This window comes from Nannospalax galili, unplaced genomic scaffold (genome assembly GCF_000622305.1).
Source record: "Nannospalax galili isolate Female #2095 unplaced genomic scaffold, S.galili_v1.0 scaffold370, whole genome shotgun sequence".
In the NCBI taxonomy this organism is placed as follows: domain Eukaryota; kingdom Metazoa; phylum Chordata; class Mammalia; order Rodentia; family Spalacidae; genus Nannospalax; species Nannospalax galili.
In genome coordinates, this window is record NW_008329335.1 from 3,327,287 (window position 1) to 3,350,034 (window position 22,748).

At 37.3% G+C, this 22,748-nt stretch overlaps 1 protein-coding gene across 6 annotated transcripts in view; it reads left to right on the forward strand.

Moving 5' to 3' along the window:
* Nucleotides 1-22,748, forward strand: part of Ralyl (RALY RNA binding protein like) — a 759,508-nt gene that overhangs the window by 614,284 nt on the left and 122,476 nt on the right. For all 6 annotated transcript variants that reach the window (XM_008836810.2, XM_017799088.2, XM_008836801.2 and 3 more), the window contains one exon: nt 3,579-3,654. In XM_008836810.2, coding sequence (XP_008835032.1) covers nt 3,579-3,654 — 76 coding nt within the window. The remainder of the gene's footprint in view (nt 1-3,578; nt 3,655-22,748) is intronic.

Genomic DNA, 22,748 nt, shown 5'->3' on the forward strand with positions numbered 1-22,748 from the left:
TATTAGATGCATATTATCTCCACAAATGATTAAAATTTAAACATTTTAAGTTTATTCCAGAATAGTTTTATGAATTTCCACATATACCTGCAATGTATACACTTTCTAGTTGTACCAAAACTGGTCAACACTTGATGTCCTCTGTCTTTGTAAACTGGGAACTTAGGTAAATTGTGAACTCATGATGCTTTAACTTAGATTTCCCAATACTAATGAGGTTAAGAAATTTTCATTTATCTACTTACCGTGTGTCATTTTTAAAAATATTTTATCATTTTTTATTTTATGTGTATGCGTGTATTGCCTGCACATAGGTAAGTGCACCTGTGTCATGCAATGTCCGCAGAGGATGAGAAGAGGCTATCGGATCCCCTGGAACTGGAGTTACAGAGAGTTATTAACTGCCACATGGGTCCTGGGATTCGAGCCCAGGTCTTCCTCAAGAACAGTCAGTGTTCTTAACCGCTGAACCATCTCTCTAGCCCCCCCCCATGTGTCATTTTATATAATGTGGATTTACTAGTTATTTTGACTTTTCTCAAATTTCTAATTTGTGCTTTGACACTTTTTCCTGTATGTAAATGAGTCCTTTACATATTCAAGAATACGTAAGGATACTTTGTCAAGGACTTTTGTTCAGTTTGTGGCTCTTTCTACCATCTTTATATGACTTTAGATGAGCATATAATTTTAGTTATGTTAATTTTAATGTAATAAAATTCATCAATTTTATATGTTAAGGCCAGGAAATTTTATGTCTGGTTTAAGATTATCATCCCATATTCTGAACTCATAAAGATATCCTCATTTTATTATCATTAAAATTTTTTATATTTTATTTTCATATTTAAACTAATCAATTCTTTATGATAGTACAAAGTATGGTTATAATAGTTATGTTAATTTTAATGTAATAAAATTCATCAATTTTATATGTTAAGGCCAGGAAATTTTATGTCTGGTTTAAGATTATCATCCCATATTCTGAACTCATAAAGATATCCTCATTTTATTATCATTAAAATTTTTTATATTTTATTTTCATATTTAAACTAATCAATTCTTTATGATAGTACAAAGTATGGTTATAACTTCCTTAACATTGTAAGTAACTAATTGTTATAATATTATTCATTAAAACATCTATCATGTTGATACACGACAATAATCCCACTAAACAGGAGGCTGAAGGAGGGGAATCGTGAACTACCCCAGATATTGGGTGAGACTCTCTCTAAAAAAATAAAACAACCTGGTTCTTCTCCACTGATCTTACTCCATAATTCTGATGTCAACATATAACTATTGAATGCTTTAGAGATTTGTCTCTGTGTACGGCAGCTTGAGGTTCCTGTATTCTGTTCCACTGGTCCCTTTCTACCTGTACCAATGCTATAATCTTAACAGAGTCATAAAATGCAGTGTGATAAGGCCTCTTTGCCAACCTTGTCTATTTTACCAGTGTATAATAGCTCTTTTGCCTTCACTTTGTCATATTTATGCATTTTAGAAACAATATGACAAACTACACACACATAAAAAGAATATTTGAGAATTTTATTAAAATTGCAGAGCACAACTTTATACATTTTACAAATCTCTACCCAACTTTCCAATTTCTTAAAAATTTAACATTTCTTTTAACCTCAATCTTGGCGGTTGTACATATCACTGTCATATCTTCAGGCATCTTATCTATCTCAGAGTCTTGCTCACATTTTCAACTCATGAAAGCAGAGGGTGTGTCCACTTTGGAAATACATAGCATCAAGTATACATGATCAAGTTCATTTTATTGCTTAATAAATAAACATGATACTCATTATGGCCTTTTATGTGACACTGTGCCTGGAGAGGTGTGAACAAACATCTAGTAACCCCAGATAAGGAACCAATGACAGACATTATAAAGATACAACCCAAGTCCAACTTGAACCAATGAGCTTTATTGGGGTTACTTACTGGAGCAGAAATGACCCAAAGACTGTTGCATTACCAAAAGATCACCCAATATGGTGACAGCTCATGAAAGTAGGAAACCTGGAACACACTGTACAACCTGTAAAGTAGCTCAACAAGCTGGAGAGTGTTCTTCCGGGTAGTTCTGTTGCTCTGGGCCACTTTGGTTTATGATTTTTCCAGGCAGCTCAGCTGGTGTCTGCGGCTTCTGGCAGGTCTGACTGTTTCTGTTTTTCCGAAGTTCTTAGGGGTTTTAAATGCCTGGGCAAGGAAAGACCTAGTGAACCTGGTCAATTTCAGGGACTTCCTGAATCTATAGAGTTATTTACTTCCTGAGCTTAAGGGGCTTCCTGCAGGATGCAATGTTTACCTCCCCTTAGAGCATACTGATGTTTATCTCCCTTTGGAACATAACTACAATTTATTTTCATTTAGAACATTCTGTTGTTTGCCTCCCTTTAACATCCTATTGTTCTTAGCTGCCCTCAAAGATGAAAAGTCTTATATCTGAGGAAATTGCTACACAACATAGTCACATAATGGAGAAACTACTTTTAGGAACAAATTGTATTTCATACAAATATTTATACAGGCTGAGAAATTCTTCACAAAAAGTAAAAATTAGAAGGATATTGCATTCTCTTTTTTATATAATATTTTATTTATTATTTTTATTTTATGTGTATGAGTGTATTGCCTGCATGTATGTGAGTGCACCTGTGTCATGTGATGCGGCGGAGGTAAGAAGAGGGCTTCGGATTCCCCTGGAACTGGAGTTAAGGATGTTTTGTAGCTGCCATGTGGGTACTGGGAATTGAACCTGGGCCTTCTACAAGAGCAGTCAGTGCTCTTAACTGCTGAGCCATCTCTTCAGCCTGAATTCTCTTTTTTTAATCACACATCCTGATTCCTTTTACATCATTCATTTTCCCCATAGCACTTATGATATTAAATTGTTATGTATTTTTCTCATTTATTACACTTCTGTCTTACCATCCACATCTTCCCAGATGGGTGTAAATTAATGAAGAGAAAGGGTCTAATCTTGTTTGTATGACAAACCCAACTACTGTCCGATGTAATGTAGGTGCTTAAATACATGTTGGAGTAAGACATAGTTACAGGTAGATTCCTGAAGCTCATTGGCCAGAAAGCCAAGCAAAATTCATGAGCTTCAGGTTCAGGGAGAGACTGTGTTTCAATAACCAAAGGTGGAGAATGTTCAAGGGAAAACAGATATTGACCTGGGACTTCCACATACATGTGTGTGCCCACATGTACATGTGCACACACCCACAATAATAAGTACATGCACCAGACACACAGTCAATAAATAAGCACACAGATGCTTATTTAAAGGATTTGCATAAACAACCTGGGTGTTGTGGTGCCTGCATTTAATCACAGGAGGCAAAGCAGTCTGAGAGGGAGGCCAGCCTGGTCAATATAGTGAGTTCTAGGTCAGCTGGGGCTACAAGGAGACCTTGCCACAAACAAACAAACAGACAAAATAAAAACAAAAATTTACATAATCAGCTGGTAAATGAAAAATAAAACTTTAAGGTATAATTTTGTCACATAGTTTAATATTTTTAACCAACCGTATTTTATGTTTTCAGATATTAACATGGCAGGGGAACCGAAACCATACAGACCAAAGCCTGGAAACAAGAGGCCCCTATCGGCACTTTACAGGTGAGTACACAAACACCATCTTACAACTTGTGTGCAGATTTCTTGCCACTTTATAAAACAATATAATATCAAAGGAATTAAATGTTTTAAAATAAGCCTTTAATTCTGTTGGTCACATACACAGACACACACACACAGACACACAGACACACACACACACACTGCATTGGAAGGCACAGCAGATGCTTATCATTCATATATATATATATATATATATATATATGCTTATATAACAATTATTTCCATTGCTGTGACAAAAAATATTTCAAAGTAACAACTTTAATAGAAAATATTTATTTCAGCTCATAGATTCCATGTCTCAGTCTACAGTCAGTGGGTCACACTTCCTGAGCAAATGGTGTGAAGGTTCATCTTGGAGAAAAGGCAGGGAAGAAGGAACAGAGAGACACAAAGGGGTCAAGGACAAGTCGTTCCTTCCAATGACAAGTCTCCAGCGACTTCCTCCTACCAGACCCTGCAATCTAATAGCATGGTACATATTAACTCAGTTGGTTAATGCATTATTGAATTTGGCATCCTCATGATCTATTTGCCTCTCAAAACTACAACCAGCTCAGGACAAAGCTTTTAGGAAGAGTACTTTATGCTCAAAACATAACAATACTTATTCCATGGGGCTGAAAGATGGCTCAACAGTTAAGAGCTCTTGTCCTCTACCAAAGTACCCAGTAATGTTTCCAATACCTGCACTGCTCATCTCACAACCCCCTATAGCTCCAAATCCAAGGAATCCAACCCTCTTTTGGCCTTGTGAACACCTGCATACACATGGCATATGCACATGCCGAGATTCACACATACACAGAAATGAAAAAAAATTTAATCTTTAAAATTTTTTTAATTATTCTGCAAGACATTTCCCTAATAAATAGTTCATGCCACTGATCGTCTCCTATATGTCATGCTCTGTAGGTGACTGGCATGTTATTTAATGTAGTTTTCATTGCTGTCCTATGAGGTAGATCAAGAACTTGAGATTCTATTCCTTAGTGATTTTCCCAGGTCAGGCCATTATATTAGTGAGCTACCCACAGTCAAGCTTATGTCTTACCATATCGTATCCCAGCTTCCCTTCATGTATACATTTATTTACCCTAACTACTTATAATATTCATGGTCCTCTCATGCTCTTTTCATACAACTGATAAGCAACTGACAAGTAGAATGGTCTTCTTTTTAGAGTGACAGGCCCAATTCATTTAGGTTTTCCTGAGGTGTGTGGCTCTGAAACAATTTTTCATTCTGATTTTTCTGCTTTCTCTGCTTCAGTTCATTGGTGTCTGTGCCTGTTTTCAGAAGCAGACAGAACAGATTATATTTGGAATCTTTATTGTGCTACATGTATTTCTATTAACTTACGTAAAAGTTATTTGATCTAGAAATGAGACAAAGACAACTTCATGTAACTTTCCATTCTTTGAAAGCAGCCATTTTGGGGGAAAAATGGCCCTGCTGTGCAGCTAAGCCATATGTCCCACTTCATGTACCTTTGCTACTGGATTTTGTACTTTAAGCACTGACTTTGCATCTGTCTCTGTAAAATTCACTTTTCTTAGATTTAGTAAGTTGTTGCAGGCTATTGAGATCTCTATCATCCAATTTATTGTCCCTGATATGTATCATCATTCAATCAGTATCCACTGTAAAAGAGATGAGAGAAGTGTTGAGCAAGACTTCCTGTTTCCCTGATACCATTTGGATAACGGAGAATTAAGTTATATGTGTTAAAGTGGATATTGTTCTGATATAGGATACTAAAAAGAGTGCTCATAAGAAGGCCTCGCATTCTTTCTTTTCTTTATTCTATAAAAAAGTATCAGCCATATACAGTCTCATTTCCCAAACCACAAAATAAAGGTCATAAACAGATCCCTTGGAAGGGCCTATTTACACTGAAGATCCCAAGAGATGCCTAGGGCATAGCCATCAGAGATTATTCGAAGGTACTGTAAAAATGTACTTTAGTTTATCTTCTTACTTTAGATGTATTCAATTTGAATAAAATATTTTACAGAAAACATGAAGCCACAAGAAAAATGCTAATAATTGTTCACAGGATAATTTTCATTGACAAAAAAGAGCAGAGATGAAATCATCAGCTGAAAGCACACAAGGCTTCTGCACCTTGTCCGAGGCAAAGCTGAGCAATGCAAATTATTTTCTGATCGGTTTAATTTGAAATGAATTCCTAGACCTGCGCTAATACAGAACACTTGACAGCCATAAACTCAGTTATTAACAAAAACGAGCCAGCGAGTTTTTTATTCTTCTTTTATCACAGAGATACCAGTGTCTGTAATGATGTTAATTTTCATATGTTCTCTGTTCTGGGATTGTTCTGCTGTCCTTATGGCGATGGAAGCTCATGACAAAATGCTGATGTCTTTCTAACTGTGTTTTACTCTATTACCACGTTCATTAATTCTGTTTTCATCTGTTTAGGTAAATTAAAGTTGAGATACCCTGAAATTGAAAGACAGTAACAAAGGGAACAAAAAGAAATGAATGTGTACTTGAGAAACCCTTTTTAGTCACATTTTCACATTCTTATGTAAGCTTAATAATTTACTTTTATATGGAAAACTCTTTCCATAGTCATTATTCATCTGCTCGTTGCACTACTCCATGAGACTGTAATTCTATGCCTTGCTGTGCAAATAAGAAATCTAAGCTTCCAAGAAAATAAAGGATTTGTCTAATGTAAGATAGCAAGATAAGGAACTAAACTCTGGTCTTCAGCTTCCAAGACTGCTGCTTTTGTCAGGAGAGGACAGTTTCCAACATTCATTCACTTGCTACCACAATAACAATAAAGATTATATAAAACAGAATTTTTCTTGCTACCAAACAATCAATTATATCTCTGCTTGTGAATGCCATGCCAGCAGTTAACAGAGAAAGATACACACCAGGTCATCCTTAAGAACAATAGTGTTGACATCTACTTACATGATGTTATGAATTTGACTTCATGTTTTTTATTAACAAAATGGCTGTGTAAATTTCTTTCTTTCATCCTTCTTTGCCTTTTTTTCTTTACTTTCTTTCATATTGGATATTGAACATAGAGAACTGAAAATGGTCTACCCCCAAGCTCTATCTACAGCTGTATCTCTTCTCATTTTTTTGTTTCCTTGACTTACCATTTCACTAAGTTGCTGAGGTAGACCTTGAACTAACATTGCAGCAAAGCATGCCTTGAGTTTGTGATTTTCCTTCCTCAGTCTTCCAACTAAGATTGTGACCTGAGTCACCACGCTGGTTATAATTTTCTTGAGAATAAAAGATTTCATAATTGACATGAAATCACCTGCTGAATTTGGAGAACAGAGTGACAGCTTGGAGAGGGTGTAGTCTGTGTTTCCCAGAGCTTGAGCCTTTGGGTCTGTTTATTTTATGTGAATTAGCTTGAAAGGTCCCATTTGTCCAACCATTTACTTACTCACACATTCATTCATTAACTCATCCATAGAAGACTTATTTCCTGGGTTTACAGAGGTCTGGGGACTACTGACACAGAAAATGCCAAGCTGCAGGGTGGGAAGAGATCATAACGGAATAAAAGTTTGTTAACTTTGTACTGAAAGGAAGTTTCTCAACTGCCTTTCTGCTCTAAACTGCTGCATCACTTTAAGCTCCCGCTGTTGGAACTTGTATCTGATCTGTTGTCAGATCTTCTTCACCTCTGTCTACTTTATCATCATCATTTGCCACAATTTGTTATTCACATGACATGCACATGGAAACATGACATTGCTTTAGTTTTATTTTCAGAGGATTTCCAATTAAGTCACACAACTTTCATTATGTTACTATTGTGTGATTGTTTTACATGGTATACAGAAGACAGAAAAATAAAACACAGTGAGAGGTCAAATCATCTTACTGCTTATATACAAGTTAGATGTATAAATAAATTAAAACAACCCTCATATCTGCATGCACTTCCACAAGAAAATAAATGAGAGCATTACTGATTCTGGCTAAGTGGAAGAATTGAAGTCTACAGAAGTTATAAGAAGAAGCAAAGCTTGAACTGGCTTTTAAACAAGAAGGGAATGCAAACAAAGGTTAAAAAGTCATTCTGAGCAAGGAAAGAATGCTGGTTTGATGCACAGAGGTAAGGATGTGTCCTACTGTGAGAGCTAAGATGGCTTACTTGGTGGTAAAGGGAGCTTTGCTTTGGCACAGGCTATGAATATCCTATTGCATTGTGTTAAGATTTAGCTTTTATTCTATGAACAAAAAGGAAACATTTGAATATGGTGACTGTTCTGAAGTGTGGTAGGAAGGAGAGGAAGAGATACCCAAGTTTTCTAGTTTAGGTGAACAGGGAATGTCACATCAGTGGTACAGTAGAAACAGAAAAGCCATGATAAGCTTTGAAAGCTCAGGTGTAAAGCTGGATTTAGTCCTGAACATGAATTCACAAAGACAGGCAATTCATTAAAATATCCCTTGCAATAAAATATCTCCCATTAGAGTCCATTTGTAAATGAAGCATAATTAATCATTTGTGAATATTTCATAAATATTGGACCTAGTCCTAATGGTGAATAGCTAATCCATCCTGCAAGGAAAATATTGTAACTTCATAAATTTCTGCTTCAAATGTTCTGTGTACATTGCAAACTGTCTATGGTATGCTAAAATTATAATTCCCTCCCAGAAAGTAACGTGAAGTTCCAATTAACGCTAAATAATTGGCAAATGAGAAAATTATATAATTGTTTTGCTTCTGCTTCTGGAGCAGGCAGGTCTTTCCTCTTTGGCTTGAGAAAACAAACAAATTTACAGTGAACAATAATACTGTTCATAAGTGCTAAACAAATACAAGTTTTCATTGAAGTAGAGGCAGCTTTCCCATTTATAGACAACACAGCTCAGAAATTCATAATTCACAGAATGTTTCATCTTACTGAATTCACAGAAGTTAATGGGTACCACTTTAAAATATGGACTGGTGGGTGTCACACAAGTCCTTCCCTCCTGAGAAGACCATGGTAAGCAGGATTCCAGGCAGACAAATTTAAGTCTTCTTTGAGATGGCCAAATGATAATCTGTAACTATCAGCATAACCCTCTTCAGATCATCCTCATTTGTGCTAGAAGTCATAAATATGGATAAGGTTAGCTTTGATGGTTCAGAAGTGCAGCCTGACCAAATAAGGAAACTATAGTATCCATGATAATTTATTTTACACTGTATCTATATGAGTTTTGTTATCTTTCATGAGATTACTGGTTTGATTTGGAAAGGAAACCTTCAGGAGACACAGAGTTGCCCTCCCCACCTCCCCCCAACCAAAACTTAACAATTACAGGACATTAGACATTACAGGAATGGAGGCTTAAGTTCTCATGTATTGCTGCTATACAGCACAGTATCAGTATGAAGAGCCTTGGACATATCTACCTTATTGACTTTCTCAGTTGCAGAGAAATGTTCAACATGTGGCTACTGATCAATGTCTTTAGATATTATCTCCTTTTATAGTCAAGGAAAATACACCTTCATGTTCGGAAGTTTAATATTTCCAATGTTGATGTCGTTCAGCTCTGGCAAAGGTGTCTTTCTGTTCTACTTCTCTAACCAGGCAAGGCCACTTGAAAGCAGCTCCTTTTGCTTACAAAATGGAGCATGAATATGAGATGGAACTGCTTTCTCCTAACCCTATATTGAATAAAGCCTATGTTCCTAAAATAGGTAAGAGCCAAGCACTGATAGGCTAACCAGGCTTATTTGAAAGTGTATTTTGGCTGGGTCAGTCATATATAAGTTGCTAAAATCAGTAAGAGAAAAGTATCATAAAGTATCTACATTTAAAACTCAAAATGGAATACCCATGTACTAACTGAGGGTGAGTTCTTACTCCCTCAGGTTTCCCTTGAGAGTTCAAAACTACACTGATGTTTGATGTGAACACACTCAGTGGAAGGAGCCTTCAGGCAAGGCTACTGCAACAGCTGTAGATCATGACTAGTAGTTTGATTTTGATCTCTTATTCTTCAGCCTCTTTTGCCACATGAAGAAAAAATAATTTCCTGAAAGTAGATATATTTACAAAATTGGAACTTTTATAAATACTATAAAATTGCTAGCTACACTCATTATTATGATGAAACATCTATATAAAGTATATTAAAGATGATTTTAATGAAGCCAATGGCTGTGATGTTGGCAAAATTCACAATCAACTAAATCAGTTAATTTTTCTTATAATTTCTTAAAGTGAAAGTTTTCTAATGCTTTTACCAATCATACACCCTCATAATTTAGTGCTAAGCAGATGAAAGTTAAAGACCTTTTCATTTAAAATAGTCAAAGAAGGTCTGGAGAGAAGATTAATGAATTACAAACATTGGCTTCTCATACAGAGTACCTTGGTTCAGTCCCCAGTATCCACATAGTAGGTAACAATTGCTCCAGTTGAAGGGGATCTGATGGCCTCTTCTGGTCTCCTTAGGCATTGCATACATGGGTCCACATATATATCCAGGCAAAGCACTCTACACATAGAAAGTAAGTAAAAAAATTAAGTTCAAAGAAATGCTGACACAATACCCATGAAAATAGTTTTGCTTTAAGTAATTTTCTGTCAAGTTGAAGAACGACCTATGCACAGTTTTCTGATATATTTTAATGTATAAATATCCATGATTATTGTCTTGACCATGAGCAGGACAAGGCAGGATTAGATAGGATACTATAGTGTAATTCCTTAGCACATCTCCTTAAGATCCTTTTAAGACCTTTGTGATGCATATTATTAGAAAGATCAATTTCTATTTGTTTAATCTGAGATAGCATGTCATAACAAATGAGGGAAACAAAACCATGGGAGCAGTTTTAAAAACATGAAAGTACCAGAGTAGCAATTAAATAAGGGATATTCTGTTGCAGAATAGGGCAAAAACATAGCTACATGAAGAAAATTGATGCAACGATGAAGAATTCTATGTGAGCAACAACTTAATGATGAGACTTCTCATTTTTAAGGCAAAGAACAAAAATGGAAGTATAAATTGTGAAATAATGTAGAAAAGGATGGTGCTCAAACACATGAGAAAAATTTTCTCTATCCTCACATTATTATGGAGACTTATTACTTAGGATTTTTTTCTGGAATCATCAAAAGTCAGAGAAACTACTGCCTCACACCTTACACATATGCACACACACATCATGCCTGTGGCATTTTTCTCATGAAATCTCTCAATGAAAACCAGCTGCCAAGAAACAAGCCATCAAAGATTTATCTTTATCCTTGGCAGTTTACCATCCTGTGACATCCTCTGATAAACTTACCATCCAGTGAGAATCTCAGAATGATCTTCCAGACAGCTAGAACCTCAGAGGTGGCCTGAATTCAAACGTCCCATAAGTATGCATATTTAGAGAAGACACACTTGGTCACTCAGTCTTCAAATATAAAAGAAAAAAGTATGTTTCTCTATCTATAACCTTTTTTTTACACAGTGACAACTTAAGCTGCTATTTCACATGTCTACTTGAAGTAGGAATCAACAGAAGAAAACAGTGAAGTGACCATGGTGCAGATAGGCTGACACTTTTATTTCATCCCCTTGGTTAGCAGGTGGAAAGAATATATCAAACTGATCTCAATCTAGAGGTTGGAGCTTGTTGTCAATAGTTGCCTTTCATACATGAACATAAATATTTCTTTTGAACCAAAGATCATATTGACACAGCTCATCTACAGCCCTATATACTGTGTGCTCCTGACATCAAACTGTTTTCTCCTTAAAATATATTAAGAGGTACTGAGGATACAGTACTGCTAGTCCATACCAGAGCTAGAGAGGAAGATGTGCATCTTTCATTTTCCATCTAGGGAGGATGATGCCTTGTAGATTTTATCTTCCAAAGAACAATGTCATTTTTTGCCTGTAAGTTGGAAATTCTTCATTGTCACTGTTGATTTCACTTGCTTTCACTATCATCGTTAATTTTTGGTGCTTTTCAATGCACTTTGATTTAATGACCTGTTTTATTGTTTTAGGACAACCCTTGGTAGGTGATTTAGGTTCTTGTGCTTCCAATCTTATATATGCTCACAAGTCAGTTGTCTTTTATTTTGAAGGGTCACCACATTGCTCTTGTGCTGACATTTAGTTGAGATCATCTCCATTTCAAGTGACCCATTTATTAAAGTTCTCAGCCAACTTCCATTTCCACAGGATTATGTAGCAGGAAGCATGCAAGAAATCGAAATGTGTCTATGGTTTAGGCCTAAATAAATCAAATTGAAAAGTAAGAAACTTTAATGCATTGTACTATTGGGAAGTATGTTAAATCAAAATATTTTCTCAACCCAGAAATCTTGCCCACAAAAACTGGTAGGAAAGGAAATCATATTATTGAATAAAGTTGAAACCAGGATATATCTCATATGATGGGCAATTCACTAAGAAATTGAAAACAAAATGAAATCACATTTCATTTTGTAACCAAACAAATAAATCTTTTAATATACATATTTGTAAGAGAAACAGTAGCTAGCTAGCAAGTCAGAGGATTTGAAAACACAGTTCATTTTAATTTTACTTGGTAAAATTGAAGTCACCATTTATTTCATCTGATTAGGACAATATGCTCACTGAGTAAGCTTCTACAAATACATTGTATTAGTTAGTGGTTCATTTCTGTGACAAAATACCTGAGAAAAATCAGCTTTAAGCAGAGACAGTACTGGTTTCAACTCAAATGTCGGACGATTCAGTCTCTGGACAGCTGGCTCCATTGCTGTGGGCCTGAGTTGAGGTTAAAAATCATGATGATGGAAGGCATGGTGGAAGAAAGATGCTCACCTCATGGCAGTCAGAAAACAGGCACAGGATGGGGTAAGGCATGAAAACTGTTCTTCAAAGTCACATACCCAGTAACGTAAATCCTCCAACCAGCCTAGCTCCTAGTTTCTACCACCTTCTAGTAATGTCACATATAATCTCTTGTCCTACTAAATTTTCTTCCCTTTTCCCTTCTTGGGAGGCTCCATATGTGCTCCCTCCCAAGGTTTCAAGGCTTACAGACTAACATAAAATTTCCTTTATGAAAGGGAGTGACGGGGTGACTTACAATGAAACCTGCACGCCCCACCCCCACCCCCAGTCTCTCTTAGCTTTCACCCGAGCCCGGTGGGCCAGCGGTCTTGCCCCAGGTCTGTAAATGCCCCATCTCAGGACGCCCTGGTTGTCCCCCCATCCCATCTTCCCAGGGTAGTCTCCTGCCGTAGTTCACATTATTCGGAAGAATAAATCGTTTCCGGGCTACATCTGTCTATCAATGGATTAAATCATTGATAAAGTTAGAGCTATCATAATCTCATCAATTCCCCAAATCCCTTCATCTCTCTGAAACTGAATACTGATGAACTGGCTACCAAAGTTTCCACACATGAAACTCTTTTGGAACCCCTCATATACACTCTATAGCAATCTATTTCTAGTTCCTAGAGGCATAGGTCCATCTTAATGCAAAATCATTTAACCTACCTCCAAGATTCCCAACATCTCAATAGTTCCAGTATCTCTGAAACCTAAGTTCAAATTCTTTTGAGATTCAAATAAACAAAAATAAACAAACCAAAAATAAATCAGCACAAAATATATTGAAACCCAACAGGGAAAAATTAAATCTTGTATCTCTTTTTCTGGCATGCAAAGCCCAGGGTGCATGATGTGGACTCCAAAGGGCATCCTGTTCCTAGTTCATTGACAACCATATGGGCTTTGTCCTGGGCTGGCTCTGCTCACAGCTACAGCTTTCCTTATCCAATATGTACGTCCTTGAGATCTCCAGCTTCCTGGAGTCTCCATTACCGCCAATGTTTCACTTTCATGCTTCACGTATTGCTGTCTCAGGAGCTTCTCCTGGGGACTTTGACCCTGTTAATCATCACCTGACCTCCTAAGCTTTCCTTTGAAATCTACACAGAAGCCATCATGACCACGTAACTCTTAAATTATGCATGCATGAAAAATCCAGTATCGCATGGATGACTCCATTGCGTACCACAAGCACAAGAAACGGCCAGGACTACATGGTCCATGCCTTAAGTGGTCTCTGGGTGCCTAGGTGACTGAGCATGAACATAACCTTCTTTTAGGAGGCCCTATATGAGTAAAGTGCCCTGGATTTCTCTTCTCAAAGCAAAGTCTTTTAAATAAATTTACATGTGTGTATCCCTGAGTCTATAAAAGACCATGTCTGGCCAATTTCTGAGACCCCCTCCAGGCATATTTCCTTCTAGCTCAGTGTAAAATGCTTGGCTTGTTTTTGATGGTGCTAATCACTTTAGGAAGAACACTTTCATTCCATAAACCATACTCACACTTATTTTTCATCTCAACTTCAAGTTTTTACATCCTTGTACAATGCTTTTCATTCACAGTTATCATGCTAAATCTGACTAAAAGTACTCAGCAATACCTGCATCCAGAATGCTTTGCAATCTTAAAATCTTTTCCATCCAATTAAGCAGTCTGTCAGTTTTCCCCACAATAGTCTCAGAGCATGAACAAAATTGAACAAAATGCAGACACATTCTTTACTGAACATAAGAATACCCTGCAATCCAATTGTTGATTGACAACAATAAAGTTCTCATATGGAACATCATAAGCATCTTAGTTTTCTGTGTCCTGTCAGCCTCTCATTCTGACTCTCCCATTGATGTTTGCTTCAAGGGCTTCTCATGCACACTTTTTTTTTTCTGAATTCTTCCCATAACCCTGTTCCAAATCATTCTGACCTACATGATGATGTAGTCAAGATAACATCTCCACTTTTTGGTAGAATTTATGTTAGTCGGGGTTGTATCAGTATGAATACATAAGAAGGAATGACAAATTTTGGCTAGAGTTTCAGAGGTTTCAGTGCGTGAAAGGTGGTTCTACTGTTTCTGAGTGTATAGAGAAGCAGAGCATCATGGTGGAGAGGATGTGGGAGAGCAGAGCAGCTAAGCACATGGATGGTAAGAATCAGGCAGAGTCAGGGGAAGAAGCAAATGAAAATATATACCCTTCAAACTTATTCAGTGGCCTAATTCCTCCCACTAAGCCCAATTTCTTAGTTTCACCACCTCCCAACAGTGCCATCAGATTATAAATTAATCGGTGGATTAATTCACTGATGAAATCACAGTTCTCATGATCCATTCACTTCCTCCAAGCTATACATCTTAACATTGTTGCATTGAGAATTAAGCACCAAACGTGAAACTTCGGAAGTCAGTTGGTATGTAAACTGCATACACATGCAGACACACACACACACACACACACACACACACACACACACCAGAGCCAAAGAGGAGAAAACATAATGAACAGGTTTCTAGAGCTTATGTTCAAAGAAAAGAGAAGGAAGTAAAATCGCTTACGTGCAACAATGCTTTTTCTTCTGCAAAATCTCAATCACGCAAACAAAGGCTCAGATTGAACAGTGTTTCTGGCCTCCATTTCTAAAATCATTGTATATTTAACCACCTTCAATTTTAACATTTTTGTCTGGCAGGTGTTAGGGGCTTTCTCATTTATTTTTTAATTTTTTTATTTATTTTTATTTTATATGTATGCATATATTGCCTGCATGTAGGGAAGTGCACCCGTGTCGTGCAATGCCTGTGGAGGTCAGAAGAAGCTGTCGGATTCTCTGGGATTGGAGTTAGGGACAGTTGTTAGCTGCCATGTGGGTGCTGGAATTCGAACCTGGGCCTTCTGCAAGAACAACCAGTGTTCTTAACCGCTGAGCCATCTCTCCAGCCCCAGCTTTCTCATTTTTAAAAAGGAAATAATTTAGAGTGTAATTTGAGGACAGGCATGTGCAATGCTGACAGGAAATTCTTAATATCCTTCTTCACTAGTAGCTGGAATTCTTTCCCTCCTCCTAATTGCTCTGTGAAATCTGGAACCAAGAAAACAAGGGGCTTTTCTGGAAACATTCATCTGTGCACTTTGGGAATAGGTGTTTTATCTTCAAACAACATGGAAAATCAGAAGAACAATGTAAAGATGTAGAAGAATGCTCAAACCCATTTGAAGTTTATAGTATCTCAGTGTTGCTTGATTTTAAATATATTAATTAGAAACAGTCGCCAATTTTCTTGGGAAAACTCTGTTATTTCCCGCCTTTTTAAAGGAAATTCTTCTGATTGAGTTCCAAATGCAAGGAATAAACTTTGAAGTCGCTTCTTTTCCCATTCTTAGACAGAAGAGGACAGAAGTCTGCATAGCATCACTAGCAATCATTAGCCATGTTTGACACATGTTCACACAAAAATTAATTCCTGTGGAAATGAAGAAACTATTAAATTTTCAAAACTTCTCTCTAGTGGAATGAAAATACGATTTCTCATTCATTTTACTGGCATTTTTACATTTCAGAATACTCAAGGATCTGCTTCCAACTCAGAGTTGGCAACTGTTTTGCTCATGTTTACTGTAAGGGTGAGTCAGGGCCCATTAAACATATTACACCTAGATGTCACAGAGTATGTGTTTTAATATTTACATGAAATATTATTTCTTCTGGGAAAAAAAAATTCTGCTTGCATCAGTATTACTTGGTCTTGAAAAACTTCCAGTCTTCAAAATATATACCAAACTGAACTGGACAGAACTGAACTCAGGAACCTGTACCTAATCTTCTGTCTCCCCCAGATAACAGCTAGGATAGATTCAATCTAAACTCTTTCAGGCCAAGGCTTCCCATCACAAAATAAAGCACTCAGAATACATCATTTCTTAATTTAGTCTCATTTCTAATATTCGGGGACTCTCTTGTTTATTATAATCTAGAAGCTAAAGTCACGGAGTGCTCTCTGTTTCACTATGGAATTGCTCATATTTACCCCCAAAGCTATTTGTAGTGTCTAAAATATTATATCCTGTGAGTAAGAAATTATATATATTGAAGCATACTTGTATTAGTTACTTTTCTGCTGCTCTGATAAAACACCAAGAGCTAGGACACTTATGAAAAGAAGAGTTTATTTGAGTTTACAGATGCAGTAGGCTAGAGTCCATAATGGTGGAGAAGGCATGACAGCAGAGGTGGCTGGAGTAGAAAGCCAAGGGGTCACATCTTCCAGTAGGCAGAGGAAACAGAGAGCCACTAGAAATCTGGAAAGGCTTAAGAACTCTCAGTGCTCGCTCCCAGTGCGATGCTTCCTCCAGCAAGGTCACACCTCCTAAAACTTCCCCAAATAGCACCACTAGTTGGGGACAAAGTGTTCATATATTTGGAGTCTGTAGCAGACATTCTCATTGAAACCACCACAATACAAAAGGAGACAATCCTAAATATTACTGTAATGTAAATAAATACAAAATTATTCCCCAAATGATCTTTGTAGTTTTATTTATAATCACCAAATAATCTGATCCAACCAGAATATGAAGCAGTAATGTATGTTAATTATATTAGGTGGTTAAAAGGTATTCAGAATGACATAGAAAATGATTTAGCATTGATTAGAGAAACAAAAATCAAACATATGATATATTAATTAAAACTGCTTGATAAATCATGTGCAAAGAACAGTAGAATAAAATATCAACAGTAGTTCTCTTTGGATGGTTTTTGTTTGAATTTTTAAAAAGTTATTTTTATTTTACATGTATGAATGTTTTACCTGCATGTATGAGTGCATCCATGTGTGCAGTGCCCATGGAGGTCATAAAAGGGCAACAAATATCCTGTAATTGAAGTTAAAGAAGAGTGTTAGCCTCCTTGTGGGTGCTGGAACTGAACCAAGGTCTCTGCAAGGACAGCCAGTGCTCTTAACTACTGAGCCATCTCTCCAGCACCTTCTCTTCGATTATTTTATTGAGTTTTGTGCATTTTATAGAACATATCTCTATCAAATTTAGAGCCCCATCCTCACCCTACCATACGTCCCTCCAACAGATTTCAGGTATTCTGTCATATATGTTAAGTCCTATCTAGATGTCTTTTCACGTAAGTTCATCCGCTGGAGTCTAGTCAGCCTATCTAGAATCATTCCCTTAAAGATGATCTACTCTTTCTCTCTGCCAGCAGTAATCATTTGCAAATAGTTTCTTGGCTAGGGTTGGGGCCTGCTGCCCATTCCCCCCGTTCTATGTTCTGGCTTTGTCTGATTGAGTTGGCATGGGTCTTGTGCGTGCTGTCACCGTTGCTGCAATTTCATATGAACAAGTTCCCAAAGGCCTGAAAGCCTCTGTTTCCTAATGTTCATGCACCAATCCTGGCTCTTACAATCTTTCTGCCCTCTCCTCCTTGTCCCTGAGCCGTGGGTGGGTACTGTTTAGTATAGGTGTCCTCTGTTTTTATTACCTAACGCTAACTTTTCTCTAGAGACACTTTTATAACAAAAGCAACATATGAAAAAATAGACTTCTAGTTGTATATAATATACATCATGCAAAAGCACTCAGGCAGACAACAATGGGGCATTTTTTCTTTTTTAATGCTCCATACGTCCCTGCATTTTCTCCTGTCCTCATGGTTATTAGAAAAGCTAATTTTCAGAAAAGACAGTTTCATTAACTTTAGACTCACAATGCATTATCAGCCAGCAGCCCATGTGGATACATCATCATCGCCAAAGCTAAATGTCGAAAATGGTATGTCAGTATGATAGTGTCAAGACAAGACAGGGGTTTCTCTATGTGAAAGGAGTAGAGGCTGTGTGGTAGATCAGCTGAAGTGATCTCACCCTCAAAACTGAAAAACTCAAAATTGATGAGCTGTTAAAGTGGTGGTATGAAATAAGTAAACAGGGACACACAGCAGTTACCTCTGACCATGGGTTAGCCAGCCAGTTAGAAGACAGTGAGTCCTGTCTGGCAATAACTGACCCTTATTGTCCTTAAATATGTGATTCAGCTGCTTAGCTGTTGCTGTGACAGGACACAGCATATATGAGTTACAGATAGCAACAGCGTAAGGCCAGGTTGTAGCCTTAGTGTGCAGATCATGGGACATGACTGAAAGAAAAGAACCTTATGTTTTTCTGAAAAAGAGGCCCTGTCAACAAAGCACAGCAAACAGTGGTGAGTCAATTAGATGCATCAGAACAGCTTTTAAGAATGATAAGTCATCCAATCCATTAATTAATTTTGGATTAATTAATTAATCCAATCCAAATTAATTTTGAAAAGAAGACCCACAAAATACAGGTGATCTGGTGTGACATAGCATTTTGGTTTAGGTTATTAAACTTGAATATGAGGGTGAGGGCATGACTAAGCTAGTGTGATGATTACATGGGGATTAAATAGATTTGTAATTTTTGTTGTATTGTTGAAGATGATTTATTTTTCCTTCCTTTAAAAAAATTTATAGGGTATCCGTGTAGCTGAACTGGAACTCACTATGTAGACCAGGCTTTCAATATCCATCTGTCTTACCTCCTGAGTGCTGGGATTAAAGGCACACACCACCATGACTGGCCTAGGTTTTCTTTTCTTTTATAATATCTATTAGTCCATTTTATTATATCACATATTTAGAGTACTGAGAAAATAAACATTAAATGACCAGTATTTGAAAATACAAACTAAACTGAATATAGAAAAATTGAACTAATGAACCTAATATATTAATAAATCGCTAAAGAAATAATAACACCAGGCATCCATTTAAAGTGAAAAGGAAATATATACATCTTTAATAGTAATTCAGAAAACATGAGAACAAGGAAATGAGACTTAAGGGAGATGCAGATGTGGCAAAATGTTACTGAACAAGTCACAATCAGTCTGTTTAGAAAGGGGCACTATCTAGATGACCAGGGACAGGGTTATAGGTCACAGATCAAGATCCAGAACAAAGCTTCAGACCTAGATGTTGACTGGAAAAAATAAGCTCAGGCAGCTAGACAGTCCAAGCAGTCATTAGAACTTAGGAGGTAAGACACAGCCAAATTTTAGAGATGGAGAGATGAATTAGCAAGTAAAGTTTTCATATGAGTTAGCACAGGGGACACTCAAATAAGGTTGAAGACTTGCAGAAGAAATTTTGGCCCCAGGATTTTGAGTGGATCACAGAGTCCCAGAACTGAAGTGTGATCAGTCACTTAGCATCTGTCAGTAAGTGTAACAGAAAACAATGTTTCACCTCACCTTAGCAACTCTCAGAGAATGTGGCAGAAAAGACAAAGGCGATGATTTTTTTTAATGAATTTAATTATCAACCATTTGCTTATAAAGTTTTTTGGTCACTTAAGATGTATCAGTTGACAAAATGAAGAAAAATACCACATATTGACATTAAGTGTGAGGTGACAGAAAATAAGCAAACATGTTAGAAAACAGTGAAACCAAGAAAGAAGGATGAGGTGTGCAGATGAGAAATGCTACATTTTTGAATAGGATGTTTCTGGGAGACCCTGATGAGCTGGTAAAGTGACTTTGAAGAAAAGGTTCTGGGTAGAAGGAGAAGCTGGAAAATTATCTTAAAGCATACATAAAGGCCAGTATTCTGGAGCAGAGACAGGGCCAGGGTAATGGAAGATATTCCAAATAAAATGATGGCAACAAAGGACACAGGCTTTGGATGCCTTTGAAATGCTTCAGTTGCTCTGAGTGAATTAGAGAGCTTAGAATATTGTAAGCAGACTATCATCCAACCTATATCCTGAAAGACCTTAGTTACTGTAGGTTGAGGTTTTCCTGCAGAGAAGCAAAGGTAGAATATGAGAAGACAGGCAAGAACTCATGGTAACAGCTGAACAAAAGAAAATAATTATGCTACAGGCAGATTTTATAGACAGAACCAAGACTGTCAAGAGATTGGATATAGACTGGGAGAGAAAAGGTGAGTCAAGGATTTTGTTTTGTAAGCTACTAGTGATAATGAAATGTGCTAGCTTAAAAAGAAAACTTATTTCACCTATTTAGAGTCTGAATGGATTTAATTGAGAAGCTCTTTTCTACGTGGTGACCAGATGGATACTGCATATTACTTCAGCCAGGGTGTCAGCGACAGCTATGCTGGCTGAGCATATTCTCCACATAGCCTCTGCCTATGACTAATGAAGTCTTTGTCATATTAACGTGCTCACAATGCAGCCAGTGTTGTGATAAGGTAACTGATTACAAGGAGAAAAGAAATTGGGCACGGTACATATCCCAGAAATAAGGAGACTGTAATGCAAATCCTTGAGAATGGGTGAGAGCAGCAAGAGCTAGTCAGTGAAGATGGAAAACAGAAGTCCAAAAACAAACTCTAGAGCTCTCTAATATACAAACTGGGGGCAAGAAAGAGGACTGAAAAGAAAGAACTAGTCAGGCACTGAGTGGTCGGAAATCAGTGAAGAATGTTACCAATAAGAATGATCTGGGTCAAATGCACCACTTTGAAGTTCATTTCAACATATAATTCACAATTGACTCTGTATTGTAGAAAGTATAAAAACTTTGAAAAGAACAAACAAGATTTCATTTCTATAAAGTTTCAGGTTATGACCTAATTCTGTATGTTAATACAAGGAGCTGTCCAGGACAAGATGTAACATAGTTATAAAACCACATGCTTTAAGACACCTACAGCTGCAGGGGGAGAGGGAGTCTGATCTTCTGTAGTTGGGTGACTCCTTCCAGGAGCAGAGGGGCACTTGAGTAATACACTGAGACCATTGGCATCACCCAGTTTTATAAGCACAAGACAGTTAAGACCACAATATTCTCAAATTAAGTATCAGTATTTGTTTCATTCAGAGAACTAATAGTAGGTGGGTGTGGATTCACAAGCTAGGTCAGGAAGAAACTAAGGTCAAGTCAGGAACTCAGATAATTAACCAACCCAACCATTTATCATGAGGAAAAGGACAGAAATCCAGTTAGATAAAAATGCATGCAAAAATGTGTTTTTGTCTCCCAAGATGGTATCAAACAATAGTTGCAACTTTGCCTGAAAGAATTTTATATGCTTTATTAAGAGAAGGGAAGAACACATGGTTGAATCTGGGATCTCAAGGGGGTGGATTAGTGGGGCACAGTGGAAGAGTGTAGGGTGAACAGGAAGGAAAATAAAGTAAGGACACATGGTAGGACAGATATCAACTGCTAATCTCACATACTGCAGAACGAAAATACATACTTAGATGCCGAGCACCATTCATATATGGTGTAACTTAGAATGACTGGTCACCAAATGATTGCAAAGAATTGTACTGACTCTGGTATCTCCATTTTCAAGAGGAGAAAGGAGACAAATGGCACCAGAATTGTGTAAAGAGCAGGCGTGTGGATTGAGATCCAAAACTGGATAGCTCTATGACTGATGGCCTGCTTCCCTTGATGACACTCAATACAGCTGGAAGTGCTATGCAGGATTTATCAGCCACTAGCAAGCAACTAAAGGCCGTTGAACAAGACAGCAGGGAAGCCACTTGCTAACTTTTCAGGGTATATCTCCTCACATCATAAGCTTGGCCCTTAGATAAGAAAATTCCCCTGATTGAAAACAGCTAAGCTTGAAAGTATTTCTTTTCAGAAATTATTTTTCTTAATCTGCTAGAAATCCCTGCACTGTTGAATGCATCACTTCCAAAGGAAGCAAAGAAGTACATCCTGGATTCACACTGAAGAAAGAAGAAGCCCCCAAATTGCATTGGTTAAACATTGCTCCAATCTCCACTGAACCTACCCACCCCTAGCTGTCAAGAAAAGTGTTTCAAGCCTCCCAAGAGAAGCTGACAAGGGCTAATGATCTTTCTTGCCAGGAGGTGCTTCTGTATCTTTCACTTCCTTGCATTCTGTAACTTCATCCTCCAGCAGAATTTTAAAAGAACATTATAGCCTGTCCGAAGGATATGAGCCCTGCAGCCTCAATTTCCAGTGTGGCAAAAGTCATGACTGTGAGTGTCAAAACCTCACTGAGCTTCTTCACTGATCCCATAGTCATCCATTAATCTATCCCTGGGGATAGAAATGCAGCCGGTGGTAACTGCAAATGAAGCTTACCAAGGGGCCTGATGGTAGCCCTCAGCAGAGCTTTCAATTGGGCATGAAAGCCCTTGAAAACAATATAACAGGGAGGAGAGGGCAAAGCTACTTTTTAT